The sequence below is a fragment of the Penaeus japonicus genome, unplaced genomic scaffold, assembly GCF_977035675.1.
Source record: "Penaeus japonicus unplaced genomic scaffold, GWHDUDI00000001_assembly GWHDUDI00000032, whole genome shotgun sequence".
In the NCBI taxonomy this organism is placed as follows: domain Eukaryota; kingdom Metazoa; phylum Arthropoda; class Malacostraca; order Decapoda; family Penaeidae; genus Penaeus; species Penaeus japonicus.
In genome coordinates, this window is record NW_028234434.1 from 24,978,919 (window position 1) to 24,988,918 (window position 10,000).

Here is a 10,000-nt window from a genome sequence, read left to right on the forward strand (position 1 = left end):
ATCAATGCTCTCCCGTGCTCCCTTTCTTCTCCCTTCCCATTCTTCCCATCCCAGCAATCTTTCCCACTTCCTCTCTCCTTCCCTATTTTTCTCCAGTCTCTCCCTCCCTCCTTTTCACCTTGCCTCCTATCCTCATTTTCACCTTTCCTCCCTCCTTATTTTCACCATCCCTCTCCTCCATCCTCCCACCCTTCCCCCTTAATCCCTCCCTCCCTCTCCCTCCACCTTCCCTCCCCTCTCTCGTCCCCTCCCCTTCCATCCTCTCTCCCCCACATCTCCTACCTATCCTCTCTTCCCCTTCCCTTCCACCCTCTCCCCCACATCTCCAACCTCTCCTCTCCTCCCCTTCCCTTCCACCCTCTCTCCCCCACATCTACCTATCATCTCCTCCTCTTCCACCCTCTCTCCCTCCTCCCCCCTCCTCTCCCCCACATCTCCAACCTCTCCTCTCCTCTCCTCCCCTTCCACCCTCTCTCCCTCCTCTCCTCTCCCCTCCCCTCCCCTCCCCTCCCCTCCTCTCCTCTCCTCCCCTTCCACCCTCTCTCCCTCCCCTCTCCTCACCTTACCTTACTCTGGCCAAGCGACGAGGCAATGGAAGCGGCGAAGGCAACGTTGTGTCCGCGGGTGGTGTCCGCTACCCTGAAGGGGGGGACACCGACGTCCAGAGGAGTGCTTCGGTACCTGTAGGAGGAAGGGGGGGCGGGTGGGTGAGGGGGGGGCTTGAGGTGGTTGAGAGAGGGGAAGGGCGTGGAGATGGGATGTATTTGGATGTCGTTTTCTTTACCACCCATATATATACTTTTTTTTTTATCTATATTTTGCTTCTCGCTTTGTGTGTGATAGCAACTATCCACCCTTCCACAGGACCTCACCTGGGCGTGGGCGTGAAGAGGGGCGTGGCAGGGAACTCCCCGTGCTGCAGCAACATCTCTCCGAGGGCGGGGGAGACGCCCATGTACGAGAGGTCGGACGGGCGTCGCTCCTTGCTCAAGCCTCCTCCAGAGGACAGGATCTTGTCCACCGTGTGGCTCAAGTCTCGCATGGATCCCGCCCACAGCTTTGGGAGGGGGAGGGGGGAGTGGGGGAGGGGATGAGTGAGGGGAAGGGAGTGAGGGAGGGGGATGGAAGGGGGAGAAGAGATCAGAGAAGGGGGAGAGGGGGAGTGGGGCGAGGGAGACGGAAGGGAAATAAGGGAGTGGGGAAAGAGGGGACAGGAGGGGAGGAGAGGAGAGGGGAGACGAGGATGGGGGAGAGGGGAGACAAGAAAGGGGGAGAAGGGAGACGAGGATGGGGGAGAGGGGAGACAAGAAAGGGGGGGAAGAGAGAGAGGGAAGGGGAGAGAGGAGAGTTTAAACTAGTTAAAAAATAGAAACAGAAAAGGAAAGAAAAAATATATATAACATTCAAGAATCTAGAGACGAAAACAAAACAAAAGCATAATCAAACAGACAGAAACATATAGACAGACAGACAGAGACAGACAGACAGACACACACGAACCTCAACCTCAACCCAGAGCCCCGTCAGCCTCTCACCTTATCGCGGTCGCTGACGTCCTGCGCCGTCAGATTCTTGGCGTGGGACGTGGGCGGCGAGAACGAAGACCCGGCCGACGTGCTCACCTTCATGGACAGGTCGAGAGGGATCCCGCCCACGCCCACGCCCAAATCGTCGTCACGCCCACCGTCGGCCGAGGTCTCGTCCTCCGGGAGTCCTGGGGCGTCCGGGCGTATGGGACTCTTTCGGTCTTTGGGACGGGCGGGGAGGTGGATGGGCGGGGCATTAGTTTTCCCCTTTATCTCTATTTATCTTTATTGATCTCTATTTCTTGATTTCGATCCTGCTCTAGAACTGTTTTACCTCTTTCTCTCTCTCTATCTTTTTTATATATAACTATGTTTTATCTCTATATCTGTTTAATCTCTTTCGCTAAATCTATATATAAATATATGTTTCTCTAAGTCTATGTTTCATCTCTTTCGCCAAATCTATGTTTTATATATTTCTCGAAGTCTGTTTTATCTCTTTACCTAAGTCTAAGATTTATCTCTTTCTTTAAGTCTAAGATTTATTTATCTCTTTCTATAGATCTGCTTAATCTCTCTCTACATATCTATGTTTTTATCTATTTCTCTATATCTATGTTTCATCTCATTCATCTATCTCTTTCTCTATCTCTATCACTTTCTTCTCCTCTATATTTTTCTCTACCTCCCATCCCCGTCATCTCCATCACTGTCATTCAAATCACCATCAACATCACCCATTAAAATATAAGCCCTACTGCAATCGCCATCATTACAAAAGGAAAATTGATGACGATTAAGAGTAGCAAAAAATCAAACTGAATTCCATAAGCTATCAAATATTTTGACTGAAATTTACTTACCAACTTTATTGTATTATCCTATACTTCCTGTATTCTTACCTCTACCTTATATATAGATATATATGTTTAGAATTGTATACTCATTGATTTATATAGCAAAATGTCATATTATATTGCTAAATAATGTGCATAACAAAATGTTCCTACAAGAACTTATATATGAAACTGTCCATCAATGAGCTCGGTCGGTTTATGAATGGCAATCATGCATACAAATTGCATAACCCATTGACCAAATAACATATCTACAACTACAATATAAAAAAAGAAACATACATACACACAAATCAAAAAGTTAAAAAAAAAAGAAAGTGCTTTGAAACTTCCTCTCTCACTCAGTCTCTCTCCCTCTCTTTCTTTCTTTCTCTCTTTCTTTCTTTCTTTCTCTCTCTCTTTCTCTTTCTTTCTTTCTCTCTCTCTTTCTTTCTCTTTCTTTCTTTCTCTTTCTTTCTTTCTCTCTCTTTCTCTTTCTTTCTTTCTCTCTCTTTCTCTTTCTTTCTTTCTTTCTCTCTCTCTCTCTCTCTCTCTCTTTCTTTCTTTCTTTCTTTCTTTCCCTCCCTCCCTCTCTCCCTCCCTCCCTCCCTCCTTCCCTCCCTCCTTCCCTCCCACCCTCCTTCCCACCCACCCACCCACCCTCCCTCTCCTCCCTCTCCACCTACCGGCAGACTTCATGATGGAGTTGGTCAATCGTTCCATCGTCGCTTCGCCGATCGTAAGATCAACGAGACTCGTGTCCAAGGAATCGACGCTCATCTCCGTTTCTGTCGCCATTTTATCGTCTTCGCTTTGGCTCTTTCCTTCGGTCTCTTTCGCATTCGCTCGCTCTCGTTCTCTTTCGTTTGTTTATCCCTCTTTCTCTCTCTCTCTGACTTTATCTTTCTCTTGTTGTCTTTCCTTCGTTATTTTGTCTTCTTTCGTTGTTATTTTTTTTTTCTCTCTCTCCTCCTCCTTCTCCTTTTCGTTTTCTTCTCTCGATCTTTTCGCCTGATGTCTAAGATCGAAGGAAAAGGGAGAAGAGAGATGATAGGATAAAGCTAGTAAAATAATAACAGGAAAAAAAAATTGAATAACGACATACAAAAACAAAAGACAAAGGCATAAAAGCATAAAGCGAGGGAGAAAAGGAATCCAGAAGTTAAAAATATGTTTTAAAAAGGAATAAAAAAAAATAAAAAAAGACATCATTATCCCCATCTTTACCGCTCTGAAAAGCCCCCCCCCCCCCCCAAAAAAAAAAAAAAAAAAAATGTCTACCACTTTCACTCCGGCATTTTTAATCAAATGAGGAACCAATCCAATGGAAAAATGTCCGCAGAAATCGCTTTATAGTGTTGGGTGTTCATAACGTAGGCCTATCAGAAATCACAATAAATTCCGCTTTGAAAGCCACTTAGGGAAGTCTTCTCACATTTACCCGAATGGCTATTATTATTATTAATATAACATTATTAACCCAACTATATAGGAAGCGTATCAGTACTCATAACATTAATAACAGGAAATAATATCACTAGCTACCTCTAGCAATGCTATCATTAATATCATTTTCATTATCCTTCTTACATTTTTTTCTGCAACAATAAGCGTAATATCAGTTGTGGTAGCACTAACAGTCATAGCGACAGAAATAACAATCGTGGTATTTCTAATATGTGTACTCTTAAATTTGATTACTATATTAGCATTATCAATAATAATGATAATTATTATTATAACAATGATAATAATAATAATTATAACAATGATAATAATAATAATAATAATAATAATAATGATAATGATAATAATAATAATAATAATTTTGATAATAATAATTATTTCAATAATAGTAATAATTTTGATAATAATTATTTCAATAATAATAATAACAATAATGATTATAAAAATAAACATCTCTCTCCCTCTCCCCCTCCCTCCCTCCCTCCCTCCCTCTCCCTATCCCTCTCCCCCTCTCTCCCTCCCTCCCTTTCCCCCTCCCTCCATCTCCCTCTCCCTCCCAGGCACGCTAATTCTTCAAGGCTGATGACAGGGACTCTCATCATGGGAATTTCGGGAAATTCTTTTGACCCAGCAACCTTTGTCTTGCACCCGTTACCTTGTAATTAAGCCTCGCGCTGAGAGCAGTCCGTTGGCTAATTCATTTTAACCCAGCGGGACTCGGTGAAAATGTGAATGGAAGCTTGTTTGAAAGTTTGAATTGTTTTTATTCCTGTGAGTTATTGGAATACTTAACAAATATGATCAGAAATATCATTACTCTATTAGTTACAAGTCCATGATATTGAATGAATATCTATAGAGTATCTGATTTCCATATAAATACATCAATCGTTCTAGTCGATTTACAACGAAAAAATAATGATAACAATAATAGAATGTCAGGCGTTTCCAAGAAGGCTTTCAGTTCTCACCTGCTTTTGTGACTGATGGCGGCGAAGTGTCGATGGGAACTGTCTTTGAAGTTGATGGGGGAGAAGTGAAGCTTTATTCCGAATCCTTCGAAGCATCCCCCCTTTGTTTATTTATTAGTAAACAAACATGTATTTATGTTTGTCTGATTAAAGGATGGTACACATTAACATATCTTAGTATATAGAAGGAAAATAACATCAGAAAGGATCTAAATCCGTATCTAAAAAAGCATAAGAATAAAGGACGAATTTCCGAAAAGGATTCGTATTCGCGGTTTCGAAACGAAGTGAAGCCAAGCCTTCACTTCGCTGAAGGAGTGACGTTAGTTGTCAACATGACGCGTGTGAAACGACACTTCAGTTGTTTAACACTTCACTTCTCCGGGAAACAGTTGTTAGTTGTGTCTAGGTAGATGGTTTTGAAATAATCAGTCAGGGATTCGATCTGTATGGCCGATTCATGGGGGGACTTTCGTAAACTTTATCCCTTTCAAAAAAGCATCATTAGTTGTTGACAAGTCGGACGATTTTAGATAATCAGTTACCTCTTTGATTTATTTTTCTTAATATAAAAGATTACTATTATTATTGTATGTGTGCATACATACATAAATACGTACTTGCATACATATATACAAACGTACATACATACATACATACATACCTATATACATACGGACAGACATTAATTCATAAAGAGGAAAATGGGGAATAGACAAGAGGCAGACCGTGAGAACCAAGGCGAGGACGGACACACTGGATTCTGCCTCGTTCAAGGGCGCTGAGATGACGCCTAGGGTTCTTTTGCATAATTCGTAGAGCATATTCATGCACGAGTAAGTGCATGATATTCCCTGGGAGCGAGAAGGGGCGTGGAGAGAGAAGAGACAAGAGAGGAAAAGAGAGAGGGATAGATGACAGAAAGAGGGAAAGAGAAGGGGGAGGAAGGGAGAGAGAGAGAGAGATCAGGATAAGGCGGGAGAAAGAATCAGAAAGAGGGAAGGGGAAAGGGAGAGATAATAGGAAAAAAGCGGCGAGGGGAGATAGAGAATCAAAGGAGAGGGAGAAAGAAGAAAGGGAGGCAAAGAGAGGTAAAACAAAATGAGAAAAGAAAGAGGGGATAATAAACAGATAGATGGAATAGATGGAAGAGAGGGATAACAAAATAATTGTGTGTGTGTGTTCACTTGTGGGAACTTGTTATCCAATATTTTTTTTTAAAGGAAGAACTACCCCCCCCTACAAAAAAAAATAATAAAAAATAATAATAATAATAATAAGTATGATAAGTAAATCTATATTAGTGATAAAGTCTCAACATCTTATTTAGTCCCGGCAGCATCGGAGAATATTGATAAAGGAACATCTTCATTATCAAGGAGAGCTCAAACTCCCTACACAAAAGAGATGTCCCCTGAAGAGGATCCGAAACCCCTTTTGTAGACTTCGGCGGAAGGTTTAGATCCCTTTCTTTGCGCACAGACGCCGAGGACACGACCGGCCTCTTTCAGCTGCGAGAGAAAAGGGACCGAGAAGTTGTGTGTGAGAGAGCGACTTGAAAGGAACTCGTCTGCTGGATCTGTCTTGGGAGGATCGGAGGCCGTGGGAGACTGAGAGGGAGGAGGAGGGGGAGGAGGAGGAGAAGGAGGTAGAGCAGGAGGAGGAGGAGGAGTAGGAGAGGGAGGTAGAGGAGGAAGAGGAGGAGGAGGAAGAGGAGGAGGAGGAGAGGGAGGTAGAGGAGGTAGGGGAGGAGGAGGAAGAGGAAGAGGAAGAAATTGAGGAGGAGGAGTTGCCGAGTTCCTTGACTGCTGTTGCGGTGTGTTGTTGCTGCGTCCTGTAGGAGAAATGTTGAATTTTGAAATCCAGATGACTTTTTTTTCTTATTTCTCTCTTGTTTTTTTTTTTCTTGTTTTTTTAATTTGTTTCTCATCTTCAGTGGGCGTGTTTAAAAAAACGGTTAGTTTGATTCAAGACCTTCTTATTACGATTATTATTATCTCTTGGCAAAAGATATCTGTTGTCATTACTTTTGTCGTAAGTTGCGTCTCAAAATTAGTCAATGTAAATTTGTATATCATCAATTACCTTAGGTTATAGATATCTGCATAACAGTACACATTACAGAAAATTAGATTTTTTTTCAGAGTAGCAGATTTTTTAAGAGAAAGAGAGAGAGAGAGGGGGGGAGTGGGGAGGTGAAAGGAGAGGGACGAAGGAAGTGAAGGAAAGGGGAGATAGATGAGAAAAAGGAGGGAAAGGAGGAGGAGGGAGTGAACAGAGAAAACGAAGGAGGTGAAGAAGACGAAGAGGGAAAGAATAAGGGATAGGACGGAGATGGAAGACGAAGAAGGTGAAGAAGAGAAAGGAGGGAGATGACGGAGAAGAATGAGAAAAAAAAGAAATGCAGGAATAAGATGTGTAAGGAGGAGGAAAGAGAAAAAAATAGGCAGACAATAAGAAGAAAGACTAAACGGAAGAAAGAAACCTCTTCCCCAAGACTACTAAAAGATGCTTTACCCCCCATCCCCCCTCCTCCCCCCTCCAATCACCCTTGTCGTGTAATACTTTTGAAAACGTTTACGGAACACTTCTTATTAACATTTCCTAAAGCTTCTCAGGCACGGCGAATGCAAAAAGGCTATGGGTTTTAATGGCCTAATTTATATGTATATATATATATATATATATATATATATATATATATATATACACACACATATATATACATATAAATATATATATATATATATATATATATATATATATATATATATATATATATATATATATATCTATATATATATATATTATATATACATACATAATATATATATATATATATATATATATATATATATATATATATATATATATATATATATATATATATATAGAGAGAGAGAGAGAGAGAGAGAGAGAGAGAGAGAGAGAGAGAGAGAGAGAGAGAGAGAGAGAGAGAGAGAGAAATAGAGAGAGAGAGAGATAAATAAATATATATATAGAGAAAGGAATAGAGAGAGAGAGAGAGAGAGAGAGAGAGAGAGAGAGAGAGAGAGAGAGAGAGAGAGAGAGAGAGAGAGAGAGAGAGAGAGAGAGAGAGAGAGAGAGAGAGAGAGAGAGAGAGAGGAGAGACAGACAGAGAAGAGAGAGAGAGAGAGAGAGAGAGAGAGAGAGAGAGAGAGAGAGAGAGAGAGAGAGAGAGAGAGAGAGAGAGAGAGAGAGAGAGAGAGAAAGAGAGAGAGAGAGAGAGAGAGAGAGAAATAGAAATAGAGAGAGACAGAGACAGACAGAGACAGAGACAGAGACAAATACAGAGACAAATACAGAGACAGAGACAAATACAGAGACAGAGACAAATACAGAGACAGAGACAAATACAGAGACAGAGAAATAAATAGATCGATAGACAGACATACAAACAGAAAGATAGATAAATAGATAGATAGATACAGATTTCCCCTTTCTAACATATTAGGTATACCAAAATAAAAAGCGGCAAAGAATCGTCACTTTTTATCCGCATCCAGTTTGTTTACAAAATCAAACCCATTGACGCCGCCAATGTTAAAGGGAAAGGAAGACATTCTCTCAAATTAGGAGATTTATTCGATGTCATGAAGAACAAAGCTTGGATTTAGCCGACTCATGGACTCAGAAGTTCAAAATGGCAATGAGAAGACTTGCTAGATTAATCGAAGATCAAGAATTGAAGGATAAACTTACGAGGTGTAACTTTAAAACCGTGAAGGTGATGGTGCTTCGAGTTACGTATGTGTTATGTGGTAGATATGATTTGATAGATGTTTTGTGGTTTTCCTTTGTGTCCTTTTCCTGTATGTGTTGACATTGTTTATTCCAGATTCATTAAAAAAAATATTTAAACTGTAATAAAATGCGTATAGATTTGAGTTTTTTTTTCTCATAGTGTCAAAGGATCATAATAACCTCCCCATTTCTAGCAAGATATAGCTTGGACTAGTTCCTTATATATTGTTAGAGTGCCTGAGAAGTGTGCAAGCTCTATCTTACGAGAATGTATGTGGTCCAAATGGTGGATTTTTGGCCTTTGTCGTAGCGCCCGTTGGTGAGAGGATCAGGAGTGGATTTGTGTATGTGTTTTATGAGTATTTGTTTTGGAATTTTGCTAATTGTTATTTCTGTGGTGTCAAGTGAACATGAACACCACTCCTTTGGTTTCTTGGCAAACGAGATAGAGCATGAATTGGTTCCATATTTGACACTTAGCCTCCAGATCTTTCTTGCCAGATTGCAGTTAATACCCACCCATAAGGTCTTTGTAGTTGATATCTATGGACTAAACTGGTAATGTTTGGATAGTATACATCAATTACAATATACTGATAATAGCTTTGCAGTATCACCAATGCGTAACTTTTCTATCAAATTTTATTTTATCTTATGAACGTAGAAGATAGAAATTCTTAGTTATTCCTTTATTTGTTCATATAATTTCTTGGATGATAAGATGAAGTATGCAAATGTGCTCATTTGTAAAATGAACCCAAGTTAGAGTGTAAGAATATGTGCAAAGGTTAAGTCTCCTGTAAGTAATTAAGTATTTAGCATTAAAGATAAGCCAGTATTAAGAAATTATGAAGAAACTAAAGTTAATTTTATTTGTATGATTCTCAGGATGTGCTGTCTTTGTCGCCACTGCAGATCATGAGCACACTCCAGTTAAGCTCTGATGAATGCGAAGCTCTCTTGGATCGGTTATATGAATCATGCGTTCCAAAGTACCAGTCGGTAAGACACTTTATAGTTGCATTCCTTAACATTGTTACTTCTTTGATTAGCTCTTTTAAGAAATTGTGTGACCATTTTGAAATGATCAGTATATAGTAATTCTTTGTAAGGATGATTACTTGTTTATTAATATCTATGCATCATCAGTGGCTTTCTTTGATGTTGCCCTAATGGAAATTATATTCTATGAGATTGCAATTATGATAAATCATGAATTGCTTGACAAAATGATGGGCATTTGATTTTCCTGTTCATATTTTAATGATATATTCCTCTTTAGGCCTTTACCCTAAGTCAAGAAGAAGAAAAATTTTCATTATCTTTAGGAAGTAAGCAACTGGATGCAATGTTGCATGGTGGTCTTCATGCTGGCACTGTGATAGAATTTGCAGGCAAGTTATTTTATTAGTTATCAGTGTTGAAATAAGGGTAA

General features: G+C 40.4%; 2 protein-coding genes across 2 annotated transcripts in view; one reads left to right on the forward strand and one right to left on the reverse strand.

The window, feature by feature from the left end:
- LOC122250136 (uncharacterized) overlaps nucleotides 1–4,881 on the reverse strand; it is a 16,410-nt gene extending 11,529 nt beyond the window's left edge. Inside the window, exons 1-5 of the mRNA XM_086556512.1 lie at nucleotides 4,801–4,881; nucleotides 3,049–3,380; nucleotides 1,536–1,747; nucleotides 873–1,057; nucleotides 567–681 (exon numbers count right to left, since the gene is read on the reverse strand). Coding sequence (XP_086412638.1) covers nucleotides 567–681; nucleotides 873–1,057; nucleotides 1,536–1,747; nucleotides 3,049–3,160 — 624 coding nt within the window. The 5' untranslated portion in view covers nucleotides 3,161–3,380; nucleotides 4,801–4,881. The remainder of the gene's footprint in view (nucleotides 1–566; nucleotides 682–872; nucleotides 1,058–1,535; nucleotides 1,748–3,048; nucleotides 3,381–4,800) is intronic.
- A 3,463-nt stretch (nucleotides 4,882–8,344) lies between these two features.
- LOC122250134 (DNA repair protein RAD51 homolog 2) overlaps nucleotides 8,345–10,000 on the forward strand; it is an 8,230-nt gene continuing 6,574 nt past the window's right edge. Inside the window, exons 1-3 of the mRNA XM_043011462.2 lie at nucleotides 8,345–8,548; nucleotides 9,454–9,567; nucleotides 9,848–9,959. Coding sequence (XP_042867396.2) covers nucleotides 8,465–8,548; nucleotides 9,454–9,567; nucleotides 9,848–9,959 — 310 coding nt within the window. The 5' untranslated portion in view covers nucleotides 8,345–8,464. The remainder of the gene's footprint in view (nucleotides 8,549–9,453; nucleotides 9,568–9,847; nucleotides 9,960–10,000) is intronic.